Source organism: Helicoverpa armigera, chromosome 9 (genome assembly GCF_030705265.1).
Source record: "Helicoverpa armigera isolate CAAS_96S chromosome 9, ASM3070526v1, whole genome shotgun sequence".
Taxonomy (NCBI): Eukaryota; Metazoa; Arthropoda; class Insecta; order Lepidoptera; family Noctuidae; genus Helicoverpa; species Helicoverpa armigera.
The window spans coordinates 10,379,201-10,397,087 of NC_087128.1; the positions used below are offsets into that span (position 1 = coordinate 10,379,201).

General features: G+C 38.6%; 1 protein-coding gene across 2 annotated transcripts; it reads left to right on the forward strand.

Moving 5' to 3' along the window:
- The first annotated feature begins 36 nt into the window (after positions 1 to 36).
- LOC110369671 (integrin alpha-PS5) lies at positions 37 to 14,823 on the forward strand. 2 transcript variants are annotated; one of them, XM_064036318.1, is made up of 25 exons: positions 37 to 128; positions 510 to 660; positions 2,289 to 2,389; positions 2,894 to 2,961; positions 3,421 to 3,454; positions 3,538 to 3,651; positions 3,876 to 3,959; positions 4,170 to 4,250; positions 4,492 to 4,568; positions 4,836 to 5,045; positions 5,253 to 5,352; positions 5,855 to 6,052; positions 6,419 to 6,516; positions 6,687 to 6,774; positions 7,119 to 7,258; positions 7,607 to 7,812; positions 8,157 to 8,367; positions 9,046 to 9,203; positions 9,680 to 9,761; positions 9,862 to 9,957; positions 10,252 to 10,405; positions 11,072 to 11,153; positions 11,314 to 11,425; positions 11,735 to 11,806; positions 14,607 to 14,822. In XM_064036318.1, the coding sequence occupies exons 1-25, from the start codon at positions 122 to 124 to the stop codon at positions 14,697 to 14,699; spliced, it is 2,817 nt and encodes a 938-aa protein (XP_063892388.1). In that variant the 5' UTR covers positions 37 to 121; the 3' UTR covers positions 14,700 to 14,822. The 2 variants fall into 2 exon arrangements, with proteins under 2 accessions (XP_063892388.1, XP_063892389.1); XM_064036319.1 differs by lacking the exons at positions 4,492 to 4,568; positions 4,836 to 5,045; positions 5,253 to 5,352 and having other exon boundaries at positions 14,607 to 14,823.
- The last annotated feature ends 3,064 nt before the right edge of the window (positions 14,824 to 17,887 follow it).

Below are 17,887 nucleotides of genomic sequence, written 5' to 3' on the forward strand. Positions count from 1 at the left end.
TCAGACACTAATAATAACAATGTTGAAGAGGATAATAATTTACAATACCTATAAATAATTACATGAAGCAATCATAGTTCACGGATGGATTTTATTGTTTATGGACTAGCAAATCAGAATAATGAATTGTAAGAATTTATTTAATAATTGTTGTTTTTAAAAATGATTTTGAATTATTTATTTTTTTAACTTTGTGCTTTTAAAATATTATTTAAAGTTGTGCGTCGTAACTTTTTTTTTAAAAGTTTGTGCTGTTAATACATTTGAAAGTTCATTAGTTGGTGTTTGTTTGATATCATATTATTTAGTTTTTGACGGTTTCTGCAATTTATTGTGTTATAGATTCTAAATTCAAAAAAATATAGTGATAAAGATAATTAAATCAAAATTAGCATTCATCAAAGTCTAGTGTCATTGGCAATTCCGTAGAAATACAAATTCTAGGACATTTTGAATTGCAAGATTTTTTGATCAAGACCAAAGATTTTATCTTTTATCTATTTTGTCAGATCTTATTTGGGTGATGCTCGCTCTAGCAGCATGGCCCAAGGTTCAAGCAATCTATTTCACTGGAGTCAGAGAAGTTTTTGGACCCCCGAGGGCACTTCGTGAGAACTCATATTTTGGCTACAGCATCACCTACGATGAATATTATAAAAAGTGAGTTGGATTCCAATTATAATCATATTATGATCATGTAATATAAAGTTTGACAGCAAATCTGTTCTGAAATTGAATGCGTTGTAGAGCCTCCTTTTTTTTAGAAATCATCAAATTATTCCTTTTACCCACACATTCCTATCCCACACACTCATCATCCTCCGAGCCTTTTCCCAATCACGTTGGGGTCGGCTTCCAGTCTAACCGGATTCAGCTGAGTACCAGTACTTTACAAGAAGCGACTGCCTATCTGACCTCCTCAACCCAGTAACCCGAAAACCCGATACCCCTTGGTTAGACTGGTGTCAGACTTTCTGGCTTCTGACTACCCGTAACGACTGCCAAGGATGTTCACTGACAGCCGGAACCTACAGTTTAACGTGCCATCCGAAACACAGTCAATGGTGTCTAAGATATACTTAGAAAGTACATACAAACTTAGAAAAGTTGCATTGGTACTTGCCTGACCTGGGATCGACCCCGCGCCCTCATACTTGAGGTTGGTCCTTTACCCACTATCCCACACACTGCAGACTAAATAATCGGCCTACAGTCGACCCGATAGATGGCATTTTTTTAAAAGAAATTCTTGATTCTAATCAAAGTTTTCAGTCGTTCTTAACCGAGCAAATACCAGTCCTCTGTAGTATAAGTACCAATGATCTTCAAACTTATTTAGAACCCCAAACAAACTATCGGTCTACTAAAAGTTTGCAGTGTGTCTTAGAGAATATCACGCGTTTCTTTCTTCACTATCCAAGAGTTAAATCGGAATCAAACCTAAGTTAAAATTGTAATCATATGCCAGATACATCGTAACAGAAATAAAATCTGCTTATTTTATTTATTAAATAATATAATGAAAAGTTATCAGTGTAGGTAAGATAAATTCGAATGCCATTTCTATTTCAATCATCTATCACTATCACTGGACAGGAAAATTCTGTAGGTACCTACCTGTCCATATTTTACCGACCAAACCCAAATTCAGGACAAACTGTTTTGGCCTAGGCTATACCTACTAGTTTGTCCTAAGCCCGATAGGATAAACTAATTTATTCTACGCGGTTTTATTGCATATTAATTACGATATAAAATGCTTCCCGCGGTTCCACCCGCCTCCCGTGGGTTTAAAATATAGTCTTTCTATGTTTGGCTTTCTAACTGTAAAATACCTATTTTTTCAAATCTTTTCAATAGTTTCAGAGTATAAAAATACAAGAAATCATTTCCTCCTATTAGTATAGATTACTACAGGTATACCGTCAGTTGCACAAAGCTCCATTAAAGTAAAAGCTTCTTTAAATCTATTGCTGACTCTTTCTTTGTCAACAAGATAAAAAGTGTCAGCAATAGATTTGCCCCTTTACTTGTGTATACTAAATGAAAGTTAATGAAGTTTCAGTGACATGTAATAGTCCACTCTGAAATATGTATGTGGTAAATAAAACGAATACTTGTTATTAGGAAGATTAATTTGTGTTTACTGTTTCTGGTATTTGTTCAATCAAATAAGGATGTCTTCAAAATACCTCATTTAGTACGAGGAAGTTATAAATACATATATTTGTATATTTGAACATGACCTAATAGTAACATTTGTTTTTAATTTAATTGTATTGTTTCAGATTAGTTATAAGTGCTCCAAGGGAAAATGATATCGGTGAAGTATATGATTGCGATATAGAAAAACGCAAGTGTGAACCAATTTTCAGGAATATAACGAGATGTAAGTATATTTGAAACCAGCTCAGCGTTCCGTGTAAACTAATGCCCATATCTGGATCAAATATAGCCTATATTACTTGAGAATAATGTAGCTACCTAACAGCCAAAGAACTGCAAAGCTTGCAGGGTACCTACAAACAATAAAAAAACTCTGTGTTATTATGTGTAAGTGTGGAAGTATAAATAGGTATAAATATGTAGTTTATTGGTTGTGTTAATATTATTTCAAAAGGTAAAATATTAGGCAATAGCTTACTTTGGAGCTAACCGACCATCATCGTCCTCCGTGCCTTTTTCTCAACTACACTTAGAAAAGTTGCATTGGTATTTGCCTGACCTGGAATCGAAGCCGCGCCCTGATACTTGAGAGGTTGATTCTTTGCCCACTAAGGGGACCACGACTTTTCGTTGGAGAGCTAACCGACCGTTGTCCAGATATGATAGTTGGGCCATGTTTACTATTCTTTGCAATGTTTAAAATGATACACAGGACTTATGTTTACAGATTCGTCAAACTATAAACATGATTATTGGTTTGGAGCGACTGTCAAAGCCGGACGAGACTTCGTTATGGTAAGTTTTTAGCTCTAAAGGATATACTTATTTTTTGAACAGGTCATTTTCCAAAAATACCTACCTATTTAGTTATGACACTACAATTAATCCGATTGCTGGTTTCCATTTTAGCAGCATTGGCATCTAACGTGACAATGCCAGCCCTTTGCGCAGCGATGAGGAGTTTTGATGCCATCTTTTGAATATAATTTTTATTTCATTTGACATAATAAGTTTGTAATATATATTATGATAGCGTATGTAAAATAAACTAGATATACCTTAAAAAAATATAATTGTGTAAAATCAATTGACCAAAGGCTAGCAACTACCTTGGTCTAAGAATGTGCATTGCCATCCAGCGTGACGTGCTGCCAGCCTTTTGGGCACGCTCCCAGTCGACAGCAATGAGAAGGATTTTTTTGACGCTTTTAAGTTTTAAGAACATCTTTTATAAGTATTTATTTTTTATTTCAGATGTGTGCACCACGATATACACAGCATTATATACGTAAGATAACAATATATTGTTTAAAATCGTTGCTTAGATCTTTGAATGTTTTATTTTTATAATATTATGTTTTTTTTCAACAGGTTTCAATAGTTACGTGACATGGGGAAAGTGTTTCCAACATTCAAAAGGCAAATTAAATGAGAAACCAACTATTCTAGAGCTTGAAAGAATTATGGATTCGCCATCACCTATGGGTACGTACTTATCTAGAATTCGTTTAAAAAAAGCACAAAAATACAGTTTGGATTGCGATTTAAACAATCCAATTTAAATCGCAATCCAAACTGTATTTTTCCTTCAGAGATACCTTTCACCATCCAAAGAGGTAATGTCCTAAAGACAGATTGCGGTAGGTTGATGTGCTGTCGTTTTTACAATTAAAATGTGAAGACTAATTATATAATTTTGTGACTCACAGAAGCGACCATGGATTCCTTTGGTTGGAGTATTGATGTGGCTTCTGATGACTCCATCATTATTGGTGGGCCTGGCATGTTCCATGGTAAGTGGATTAATGGCGTAACTAATTTGCGTAGTTACTTGCATACCTTGATAAAAAGTAGTACTAAAGCCTTTCGTGTCAAATAAACTCTAAAATATTTCTTCATATCGGATTAGAAGCTTCTGAAACTTGTTGTTTGTTTGAAAGCGCTTCAAACAAACAAACTCTTCAGCCTTATTACATGAGTACAGATATTTCGTATCATTATAGGTCGAGCGATGGTTTACAAACCACAAAAAAATGTGCCCATATTCATGAAGCAAAGCCAGATGACTCCTGAATTTAATTTTGGTAAGTCCTTCACTTTATTTACCTATATTGATCATCATATCACACATCAATCAATTCTCAAGAGCCGTGATAATATTAAAAAAATATATATGATGATGTGTGTAGATGATGTGTTATTGTTGCCGGTTTAAAATGTTCTGAAAAATAATATACAATTAATATTTTAATGGCTATAAAACAAACGTTATTTTTTTCCTTTTTTTGTTACCTCTTTTTAAGGCTTGTTAATGATGTTTCTCAGGGTATTCTGTCGCCAGTGGCACATTTATCAATCACACAATGTTTTACGCCGTGAGCTCTACTTATGGATATGGGGAGGTAAGTGTTTATCTAACCAGTATGAACTAATTGTGCTATCAGTCGAACCACGCTTAAAATTGCTTTAACCGCTGTGGCAATTTTTACAGTCTAAAGCCTAAGGAAGGCCACAGGCTACTTTTGGGTTATCATTTCGAGAAGATCCTGGATTTTTTACTCAAGAGTATGCTGTGAAAAAGAAAACTGCTACATACAAAAAAATGTGAATGTGCTTAATAAGTGACCTATTCTAAGTCAACCCACTGACCCTATTTTCTATTCTCACAGGTACAGTTTTTCGAAAACTTATTTTTCAAAGGGAAACTGATTAAGAAAGAAGATTATGACAAAGTAGGAACCATGTTCGGGGCTGTGCTCTGTGCTGCCAAGTTGACGACCGGCAGTAAAACGGACTTGCTTGTGGGAGCACCAACCTTTGGCACTCCTTCTGAAGACAATCTAGGAGCTGTTTACGTTTATCTTGCCGTAAAACTGGACGTAAGTGGCTGATGGTAGCAATTATGTTACCTTTTTCTTTTATGTCTTTTAACAGAGACTTCGACAGTCAACAAACAAATAATTTAAGGTACGTCTTAGAAACAAGCTGCTGACTGCAACTAAAGACGCTATCATCATTATTTTTGCATTCTCAGCACATTTGGTTAGGGTTAGAAATTATAAAATATTTCCTAATAATTTTTGCAGTATGCGCCAACATTTTCCAAGAAGCTGGTTGGGCAGCCCGGAGCGCAATTTGGTAGTGCAATGATAAACCTGGGTGATTTGAACGGTGATAAGTGCGATGGTAAGTATTTTGTAAACTGATAACTACCTATAGAGATAGAGATTTCTAATGAAATAAGCTGTACTATCTGTTCTCTGTATTCTGTTTCTTCTTCTCTGTATTCTGTGTGTGTACATAAACTGTTAAAATAAATATAGTTCGTCTTAGTGAACTGACACGCCCTTATAACGGACTGACGGTGCATGTTGCTCTTAAGATACTTAGTGGGGAAATAATTCCAGCTTAGACGAGTTTGTTTATTAGGTAAAGAAGACGTTACACATTCGCAACTCATCCATTTATGTTATTGACTTTCGAAGTGGTGAAATCAAATAAACAAATAAATTAAAATGTTACTCTTAGTTGATATGGTGCGAGAAATTATGAACCTATAAATTAGGGCATTGTAAAAAAGTGTATAAAATGTTTGCAAGCTATCACAGCTAAGTAAGGGAGAAACAAATTGAGTTTCGTTGAACATATGTAGGTATAAAAAATAATTAAATTCTTTGATCTTCTGTAGAAATAGCAATTGGAGCACCTTTCGAGAATTCGGGCCAAGGTGCTGTGTACATATACAGTGGGGCTGATCTGGGCAGCCCTCAGAAGATGGTGAATCAATTGCAATACTTACAGAAGATAACTCCAGAAGCGAGCTACGCCAAATCCTTTGGAATGAGCCTCACGCCCTTGTTGGATTATGACCAAAACGGCTGTAAAGGTAACGAATATAAATTAAATTCTTCTTATCGATATTTATTAAGATAAAATCACAGAAGAAGGAATCATAAGCGAAGATTTCATAAGGCAGGTAGAACCCTCTTCTAGGTCAAATAAGTACGGTGTGCGTGACCTATCATCAGCAGTTACTAATGAACTAACTAGACGTTTGGGTTTCACATCTGTCGACGATTTTTGGTTTAACAAAGAAGCGGGTTTCAAAGAAGGCGTATGATGGTGGATCCAATAACGGTCTACGTCTCCCAAACACCTTTTGGTATCGAATGTGATGACACTTTTACCTTATGATATCTCCACTCATTGTTTTATTCTCCATGGCTAAAACACTTTTTATTTTTTCTTACAGAGTTGGCAATCGGCTCGCCAGTCGTCAATAGCGTGCTTCTTCTGCGATGCATCGCCTCTGTCACTGTGACCACAAATGTAGAATTTCCCAATTTACAGGTAACCAAAACGTAGAACTTATTTTGATAAAGTTTTTTGAATATATTGTCAAATAAACAAAACAGAACTATTTATGCTTATCTAAAGTAAATAATGAACGCGTTCTATTGCTCAAGACAATGTTGATGAAACATATATCTTGATGATCATATTATTATGATGTTTTTCAGAATCGCAGTATGTCTCATCAAACTAATTTTGAATTTAACCTTTGTTTGATCATCGACTACCCAACATTACCAGAAAAAGTTATTGCATGTAAGTAAATTATCATACATAATAGCGAAGCCAGAGTGTCCTGCGACCACAGCATATCTTTGTTTGTCGATACAAAAGATTCTATAAGGAAGGTATATAGTCAGGCAAAGTATAGTATTCGTGATCAGTTACTAGAACTAACGAGAGGTTCGAGATCCTTATTAATCCAAACCAATCTGTCAAAGATTGGTCTTGATTGACTGGTGATTTTATTTTGAATATAATGGACGTATTCCATAGAAGGCGTGTGAAAGTGTTAGTAACATTACTCGTTTTTGCGTTAACATCCCCACTGTCATTTTGTTGTCCACTTCATGTTATTAACTTATATTTTGTTTTGACAGTGCTATCAACGACTGTGGAGATGACTCACTCTGAAGCCCACTTGGTATCCAACAGTCCTGCAGGCTTCTACACATTTAAAACCTCCTTACATGAAAGAAAACGGGAGTACTGTAAAAAAGTACCATTTACTTTGCCTTTAGTGAGTACATATTATTTATTTATTTATTTTCATTTTACTATACAGACAATGGCCCTTGAAAATATGATTTCTTTAACACCCGGGTCCTGTGGGAACTAATTCAAATACTTGGATAAAAAGAAGCCTAGCTATAGCTCTCCTTTATAAATAGACTGACGGATTTCTTTTAAACCCAAAATCATTTATTCAAACCTGGCTGCAAAACAGCAATTTTTAATCGTCTAAAACTTACAGAAGACAGCGCCCAAAACGCCGACCCTTCACCACTTCCCATTTGTTTTTGCTGGGAAGAAGAAGTGGCAACGAACTCCCCAAAAATATATTTACATACAAATTTTGTTCTTCCAGCACGGCCACTACGAAACAGACATACAATACCAGATAACTACCGTACTGCTAAACGATCCGAGGAACCTCAAAGATTTCAATAGCTCCCGTGTTATACTGAGTGACAAGAGCATCTTAAATATACAGGATTCTGTATGGGCCGCCGAATGTTCTGGGAAAATCTGTGTGCCTAGGCTGAGGATCGAAAACTACAGCATCAGTTTTCAGTAAGTGCCTAATTTTGAAATATTTTTTTTTCTCTTCTAAAAGGTGGTTCTAAAAGGTCTTCTAAAGGGTCTTATAACTCTCCCTCTTCCTTTACATATATGGATGTTGGTTCACTGTTTGATACCTTTTACTACTTTTAATCCGCCATGTTCCTTCTTGAGCCACAAAGTTTATCAGAGTTGTGGCAACTCTTTCGAACAATCCCGCAGCCCCGACAGACTTTGGCCCTAACGGGACGGTTTGATACCTGCTATTTTTTTTAAAGCAGCAGTTTATTTTGTCGTGTCGCTGAAATTGGTCTTTAGACTCAAATATTTTTATACCACTTTCTTCTTTATTTTAGGTATCCTGAGTACATAATGGGTTCAAGTGAACTAGAAAGCATAAAACTGACTGTGTACAACGACGGCGAGGCGGCCTACAATCCTTGTGTGAGGATCAACATCGTCGGGGTCCCTATATTCAAGCACCCCTATTCTTGTGAACTGGATAAATCAGTTTCTGGTGTTTTGGTCTGCAAACCACCTCATCCACTCCTGTATGGTCAGGCTTGGGTAAGATTTAAATGTATAATTTATGTGAATGTAGATTTTATTGAGTTACCTACGGCAGTTACCTAAATTATGACAATAGCCCCAATAGAATACAGGAAATGTCAAATTCCGTAGCAAATTCCGTAGCGTAGCGTATTCCGTCAAGTAAGCAAAACAAGAGATGGATAATATATTGGGATAGGTCGTGAATCTGTTAAAGATATCCCTATTCGGAAAATAAATGATGGGAAATGAGGGGATGCAGATAGATAGGTTAGGTTAGGTAGAACGGAAAAAAATGAAAAGAAGACGGTGTGTGTAAATTAGAACTCTCTTCTCTTGAATTGTCTTATACTAGCTAACGGCGTCTGATTGTATAGTCCCGAGGCAAGGTCATGTGGTGGGTCAGCGCTGAAAACCAGCGCTGTTGTCTCGTGCCTGCGTGTGCATGACACAGCATTTATGCTGAGCGCTGCCCCTTTTTCACGCATAAGTGACGCAGCTGCAGCGCTTTTATTTTTTGTTTTACTGTTTGTTTTGTCCCTAGATTTATTTGTTTGTATTTGTGTGTGTTTGTTTTCTGCGTCATTTGTGTGTAAAATAAATGGTTTTTCTTTCTTTCTTTCTTTCTTTCTAACCTCATAATAAGTGCTATTTACTGAAACAAATATGTATAATCCATGAACGTTTATTTCTCAGGAAACCAGTGAAATTCTTTTGGAGACCAAAAGTCTGACTAGTTTGGTTAGACAAGTCGTGTTCGATCTACGACTACTGAATGACTGTAAGAAAACTGACGAATATGATAAAACGACGGTCGCTGTACCAGTGAGAGCTGAAGGAATAGCTGTAAAAGGGTTAGTTTCTTTGTTATAATAATTACTACAGTTTAGTTTTCAAAAGTCAATCCTTAGTGGTGGCCTAGTGGATAAAGCACAAACTACAAGTATGAGTATGTGGGTGATAAAATTGAATGTAGGTACTAGCTAAGTAAATCTTGAACACGAATGGCTGATTAAAGGTGAAAGAAAACATTTTCGAGATAACCTGAACTATCATCATTATCCTGACCTTTTCCCAATTTTATTTGTGTGCAGCATGTTTTCTCAATGAACTATAACGTCTGAAATCATCATAAAACAATATTTCATAAACAAAGCATGGTGATTCACCGTCAATCCTTATCTTGTGAGATGGGCCTATGCCCAGCTGTGGGACGATAAAACTGATGATGATGATGAGTTTTCAAACATGCATGTTTGTAATAGGACAATTGTTATAACTTTTTTAGTTTCATTTGTCAGGACTGTTGAAATGAACTGTTTGTTTTCAGTGAAACTGATATAGGTATGTATGTGAACATGACAGAACAAGACATAAAAGAAAATGGAAAGATACTGCAACATGTATATTCGGTGAGAATTTTCACTTCTCTTAAAGCAGAAGAATGCAGATTTTGAATGGCCAAAATATTTAGACACTGGCACAGATTGAAGATTATATTATTTCTTTCAGATCACGAACACAGGAAAAAGCAACTGGATGGAAGTCCATTGCACAGTGATTTTGCAGATTCTGCCACACATCCGTTATGAAGAGAATCCAGTCAAAGTGAGTAAAATTTCAAACTTCTTGCTTCCCCACATAATTGTCTCAAATTAATTTTTAGGTGTTTTTGACTATTGGAATAGATTTAAAATTTGGAAATAATAGCCTAGGTCTTTTCTGGGTCTCTAGACTATCTGTGTTAAATCGGTTTACTATTTTCGCATATATAATATTGGTAAGATTAAATCGATCGTAATGCACTCGCATTGTTAAAATAACTCCTATGAACTATTAAAATATATTCTTCTTCATCGAGAACTTAATACCTTAAATGTTTTTTTTTATTATTATTTTCAGCTCTATTGGTCCAAGGACATACCTCTTACAGCTTGCGGCCTGCAATCTACAGATGAGAGGAAAATGAAATACCTCTGCACGATCCCTAGTTTATTGCCTAACAGACAGCCAGCTAAGATTTTCATACCTATGTTTATTGTTCCTAAAACTCTTGGTAAGTTAAGAAAAATGTTTTCACCGACGACATAAACGTCAGTTTTTTAACAACTGTCATCATCATCATCATCTCAGGCATAGGACGTCCACTACTGAACATAGGCCTCCCCCTTTGATCTCTACAAATACCTGTTGAAAGCGACCTGCATCCAGCGTCTTCAACACAACACAACTGAAACAAAGTACCTAACAACTGTGCACTTTGAACGTTGAACTTGATTTTTACTAAGCAGTTGTTTTTTGGAAATTGACGTTTATGTTGTCGGTGAACTCCATCTAAACTAAGTGCTGTTAATAAATATGTACTTCTGGGAAATTTATTCAGTTGATTGAGCGACAAAAAAACCTGAGGTTTTTCTTGTCATCCTTTGAACATCTTATTATCAACTGTTTACCGCCTTTACTATTCGCTCGTATAACTAAGCGGAACATCCACTAAGGAGAAAGCGTCATCCTCCGAGCCTTTTTCCCAACTATTTTAGGGTCAGCTTCCAGTCTAACCGGATGTAGCTGAGTACCAGTGCTTTACAAGGAGCGACTATCCTATCTGACCCCCTCAACCGAGTTACCCGGGCAACCCAATACTTAGGTTAGACTGGTGTCAGACTTACTAACTTCTGACTAGTGAGAAAGCATTACACAAAAATGTATCTTTGTTTTACAGATGGAATTGTTAAAGACACGTCTAATGCTACAATCATGTCGATCATTCATGTACAACTGATTGACAACATTCTAGAAGAAAGGTAATGTAAAAATTGGAATGTATAGGATATTGCAAAGTTTTATATTATTGCCTTAATGGCGCATTAAGATTAAAAAGAACTAAATATTACTATGTCACGAGTATTGTTTCACAGAATTTTAGAATTGTTTCCATTTTTGTGAGCTATTTTTTTGTTTCAGTGTTCTAACAACGATAATGCTTCAAGAGGCGAAGGTGCCATTGGAGCTGATCATCATTGCAGTTTGTGTCGGAATATTCCTCTTGTTCATCATTGCTGTCATACTTTATAGAGTGAGTAGTATTATTACCATAGAATGCTTTGAACATCTAGTTATTTAGTTAATTCTAGTTAGAGTTGAAATCCAACCTGGTGAAAAATGACAGGTAGATATCATAGCTATAAATAAAAGTTAATTAAAGTAACAAAAGAATATAAATACATTTTCGAGATATTCTTCGTCATTTACGAAAATTTTTGTTTGATAGTTTTAACTGCCTATTTTAGTGTTTTATCACTTTTTAAGTTCAAAGAATATAATTTTCAAATAATTTCAACTTAAAAAAATCTATGTATAACCGTATGAATAACCGTTCTTTCAGGTTGGTTTTCTGCGCCGTCAGAAGAAAGAAGAACTTAGAAGACTAAAGAACCGTGTCAAGCGTCAGACCATTGTAAGTAAATTAGTCTGCCTCTTACGAGCACTAAAATTAAGCACAACCTAGACATCTTTTTTAAACAATAATAATAATACACAAAAAGAAAACTACTTGGCAGCACTTAATTCTTAAAAAGGAGGAGATTCCCAATTCTGAGTTTCATATCTTTTTTATGGAATCGAATATCAGTATTATACGTTAACATTATGACGATATGCGATATACTAAATTATCACTAATGGCGTAATCATCAGATTATCATATAACTGGACGATTGCATGTAACTTGACTATTATTTAGAGTACCACACAACAATTTTTAAGTCAGCTGACAGTTTGTCCGGGCTCATAAATCAGTCATCAGTATGGAATTGAATGGTAGTACGCACATAACGATGATCAGATAGTTGGCCGGTATTAAATTGACTAAAACCTTTGTGATTCACGATTTTCTTAAAAAAAACAGCCATCGGCCAACTGTCAGCTTTTTTTTATCGACGTAAAATCATCAAATGACCCCTCCCGCTGTGGGTTAGCAGCGGTGAGGGAGTGTCAGACTCTTACTGACTAAAATCGTCGTGTTCCGTCATAGGCCTTCTATGTACCAGGGCCGCGGTATCTCTTTCGAACAACCCGCAGCCCCGGCAGGCCTTGGCCCTGCTGGGCCCCGCTGGGGTTGCTGACGTCTCTTTGAGGAGCGCGTGGAACAACGCGCGCCGTCGACACGGGTCTGTCGTCTAGAAAGACAGAGGGACGATGAGCCACCCGAACTCACCGCCCACAGACCCACGCCTACGGTGGCCGGGAGTCATCTCGCGACACCCGGCGCCCATGGTGTCTACCTGGTCCAGCGCGGCGGCCGGGATGAGAGGTGCGAACTCTCTGGCGTTCCGCCTCCTCCTTCTCGAGCATGACCGCTTCGCAGAAGGAGGCGACGGCATCCCATTCCCTCTCGCCCCGGACCATGGCCTGAACCAGGGCCGGACGCGAGAGGTCGCCGCCGCCCAAAGCCTCGACGAGGACCCGGCGGTGCCCTTCCCATGCGGGGCACACCTGGACTGTGTGGTCCACCGTGTCCTCGGGGCTGTCCGCACAATGGTGACACCCGGGCGCCTCCTCACGACCGATGCGGTGCAGGTACCTCCCGAAACAACCGTGTCCGGTGAGGACCTGCATCATGCGGTACGTGAGGGCGCCGTGACTCCTCCCGAGCCACTCCTCAAAGGACTTACCGCCACGATGGTGGCGTGCCCTGCACTGGGTTGCGACAGTCGCTCCCTCCAGGCCACCATGAGATCGCGCCGGAGCTCCGCCCGCTGCGCGACAACTTGCCGCGGCAACGGGGTTTCTCCCCGGCGCTGAGCCTCCTCGCGCCAGTCGTACAGGCGCAAGAAGACCCTCGCCTCCAGATCCCACGGTGGCAGTCCAGCAAGTAGGCCAGCTGCTTCGCGGGAAATCGTGCGGTACCCCCGGATTAGCCTAATGGCTATCACCCTTTGGGGCACGTTCAGGTAGTGTACAGCCCGCGGCCGTACCGAACGTGCCCATACCGGGGCCCCGTAAAGGGCCATGGACCGCAAGACTCCCGCGTAGAGTTTACGGCAGGGGGCATTTGGGCCTCCCAGGTTGGGCAGGAGCCGCTTAAAGGCAGCACCTGTCTTCTCCAGTTTGGGGCCCAAACGTCGGAAATGTTCGACGAAGTTCCACCGGCCGTCGAGGACGAGTCCTAGGTACTTCATCGCCCTCTCGACGCCGATGGTAACCCCCCCCACCGTGACCTGGGAGCCTGAAGGTGGCGCGTTCCGAAGCCCATGAAAGCACATGGCCTCGGATTTGTGCAAGGCCACCTCCAGGCCCAGCAGCTGGATCCTCTCGATGACTGTCGCAACCCCGCGCGTCATTATGTCGGCCGCCTCCTGGTGCGACCTCCCTTGTGCCAGAACCAGCGTGTCGTCAGCGTAGCAGACCACGCTGACGCCGCTAGGGAGGTCGGCGCGCAGCACCCAGTCGTAGCCGATGTTCCACAAGAGCGGCCCCAGTACCGACCCCTGCGGAACACCGCACGACATTTCTCGCCGGTTCCATTCCCCGTTGTGACCAGGGTAGATGATGGACCTATCCGACAGATAGGCCTCGACCACGCGACGAAGGTAGGTCGGCACCCGGTGATACCGGAGTGCCTCCCTAATGCAACTCCAGGGAAGGGTGTTGAAGGCGTTGGCGATGTCAAGAGACACCGCCAAGACGACCCCCCCCCGGGACACAGCATCCCCCGTCGTGAGAGCTCTCACGCGCATGATGGCGTCCACCGTTGAGCGCCCCTTGCGGAAACCAAACTGGTGGTCCGCAAGGTCCGGCCCTATCCCCCCAAGGTGCGCGACGAGGCGGTGTGCGACAACTCGCTCAAAGAGCTTGCCCACCTCGTCGAGCAACACGATAGGCCGGTATGGCTTCCGTATGAGGACCAGTTTCCCTGTCTTCCAACGAAGTGGGAACTGGCCCCTCTCCAAGCATGCGCTGAGAAGCCCCCTAAGTCGAGGCCCGAGAGCCTCAAGGGCCAGGACCCAGGCCTTGCCAGGCAGGCCGTCAGGCCGTGGGGCGGTGTTTTTGGCTTTCAGCCTAGCCACCGCCACTCTCAGGTCCACCCCAGTCACCTCGGGGACATCGTCGTCGTCGGAAGTGTGGTCCGTCGTTGACACCGCGGGTTGCCAACTGTCAGCTGACTTTTAAATCTGCAGTCTGTAGGTAGGCACTCTTAATAATATACATTACCATTGTTTCTTTTTGATTTAATCAAATGTTTCTTTTTGATACAGCTAAGGCAGTCAATGCATGGATCTGCTGATCAAAAGGATCGCCAAAGTAAAGAGGGAGTGGAAAACGCTGGTCTTATGGTTGAAGCCAAATAAAACGGAATACGGTTATAAATATATTGTATAAAGAACCATTTAATAATAACTTATGCTTAGTTTAGTTTACATAAAGTTTATTTTTGTTCCGAAATATTTACACACACAATATTGAAGTAGAATTTCTAGATTAGGTATAATCATTTAGCTATGAGACTTTAAACTTATTATTATTATCTTGCCATCGAGTATAGGTACGCTGATGATTTGAAAAACTCAAGAATTGCTTTTATAATAAAAACATGTAAATATTTTTAATACTTTTCATTTTTATTTTTTGTAATAGCATATATTTTTTTAAGTACCTCAATAACGCATTAGGTTATAAGTATCTGTAATGATGTTGATAAGGTTCATTAATAAATTAATTAATTTTATTCCACTACCCAGGATATAAGTAATCTAACTAAACCAATATAAAGAGATTTTTAAAATTGTTTTTATCTTAAACTACTAGCCTACTTGAAACCGATTCAGACAATTCTTTTACAATTGGAATGCGAAATTACGACGTTGAAATAATGTTCGTTTTGCAGCCACACAATTTCTAGACAAGTGTTCAACAGATGTTTGAGTTTTTGTAGTAAGTCTTAATTTTTTTATGATAACGCGAGCAATACAACGGACAGAAATTAGTTATGATAAAACTAATAAAAAAATATCACAGGAATATTCAACGTGCACTGTTCTATTAGAAAATAATTGGTTTTCCAATAATTAGTTCGGGTTAATTATAACTGAGTGTAATAATTGAAATGATCAAAATAATTATGTTTTCTATGTGTTTGTATTCACGACTCGTTACTGTGGTTTTCTAGATTAGAGTTTTTATTGGTATGTCCTAACTAATATTATAAATGTGAAAGTAACTCTGTCTGTCTGTCTGTCTGGCTTTTCTTCACGCCTAAACTACTGAACCGATTTGTGTGAAATTTGGTACAGACATAGTTTGGAACTTGAGAAAGGACATAGGATAGTTTTTATTTAAAAAAAAAAAAAAAATATTCCGGACATATAGCGCCATCTATTGGTCAAACCAAAAATATGCCGGAAGTCACTATTCCATGCGAACGAAGTCGCGGGCAAAAGCTAGTATGAAATATTTATGAGATGTTTCTCTGTTAACGTAATGCATTTAAGATAGGTCGGTTGAACTTGCACAAAAATTAAGGATACATACTTAAAGACACAAACGTGGACAAGTAATTCAAAATTAGTTCGAGTTTTGAGGGACGGAACTCGGAGGTCTGTATGATAGGAGTTTTAGGATTCTTTCGAATTCCTTACACCTGCTTGTTGAGCAGTTGCGCCATCTTTTCCGCATGGTTGCTGTAACGCACATTTTATAAAATTTTTGTAAGAAAACAAATGAACGTCCAAACGCAGGACGACAAACGCACAGTTGCTGCGCCGCTGCCGTACAATTTGAAACAGCCTTTATCGGCCTAATACGCTTACATAAATTGTTGCGACAGAAAGACTTACTTCAGACTGTAAGTAAGTTAAGTAACTTTAAAATTTTCCGGGGTGTGTAAGGATGTTAAGATTTGACAAACATACAAAAGTTTACACGTACGATACTTATAAACTTCTTCATACCTCAGAACGAATTAATCTTTAAAGTTATCGAGGAATCTATCACGTATTCTGCCTCAATCATTTAAGTACTTTCTCTGAAACATCGGGAGACATTTAATGAAGTCGTTAATTTTGAAAAGTTTCCTTGTAATCCTGTGAACGACAATTCGCTTTAACTTTATCAACTGTTTAATTTCTACGTTTCTACTGAAAAGTAAATTGGACGGAATCGGAATTAATTAAATGAGGTATTTTTTGGTACTTATTTAATTTTATAATTACTTGTGCAGTTATGAGATATTTTTTTCTTTGTTTTGTATCAGATTATTCAAAGACAACAAATATAAAACTACTGCTGTTCCCCGCGGTTTCACCCGCGTCCCGAGGGAACTACTACCCGTACCGGGATAAAATATAGCCTATATTACACGGGCAGAATCTAGCTTTCTAACAGAAAAAAAAAATTACAGTTTCAGAATGTCAGTCATCAGTCATTTTCAAAACGATTTAGTAGTTAAGGAGCCTTTGTATGTACAAACAAAAAAATCTTCTGTATTATATATTAGTATAGATCAGATTGATATATGTAGCTACATTTCATATAATTTTGACAACAAGGTTTATGAGGCATAATCATCAACATAAAATATACATAATGAAAACTAAACCATCAGGTACAATATTGGCATTCAGTCACCGAATTGTCTTTGCTGAAACCTGTCCAGGTACTTCAAGCTATATTTACCGAATATTACACTTCAAAGGGAAGAAAATCCATATCCCGCTTGCAATATACTCTAGGGTGCTCAGATCTCAGCATCATATTTGTAATGGTTTCGTATTTCGCTTCCTAAGTCAATATTGCCATATTGTCCAATATCACTGTCAATATATCCCCCTTCAAAATGGACACTTATATATAAACTGAGGTATATACATACATATGTACATATCTCTCTTATTATAGCGAATTTCTACGAAATTGTCGAACAAAATATATATGGAGGCGTTGTCGCGAGTCCAATGCTAGCATGTGTTCGCGCTCAAAGGTTACAACTTTTTGGACGTTTAAAAAATGTTCGCTCGCAATTTATTAGTGTTAGCTAGAGCGAGTAAACCAGAAGAAAGTGTGCGGAGTGCGAACGCATTTGCGTTAGTAACAGTGCCTCACTCCGGTGGAGTCTCGCCTTTAGGGTTATATGTGAACCCATGATAGCTCTCTCTTCCAAATCCAAATGGTTGGTGGTTATTCAAAGTAAAATGCTTATGAATTTCTCATTAACCATTGAAAAAAATATCATAATGAACAGTGGTTATACATAAACTGATAGTTATGCAGTCGGTGAACCAGTGCATTCCTAGCGGAAGAGAAACATAAATTTTAACGAGCTGTTTCGAAAAATGGTCAACATACTTTTGCCTACCCATACAAAAATGACGAGATAAAAAACCCTTCACGCTGCAAAAATATTTTTAACGTCAAAAATCGTAAACAAGTGATATTGGAACAAAATTTTAGTGCCAATAACTTTCAAGTGGCCACTTATAAAATATTTTCAGCTGAAAACTATCACAGAATTACAATGAACGGTTTTTTTTACAGATTTTCA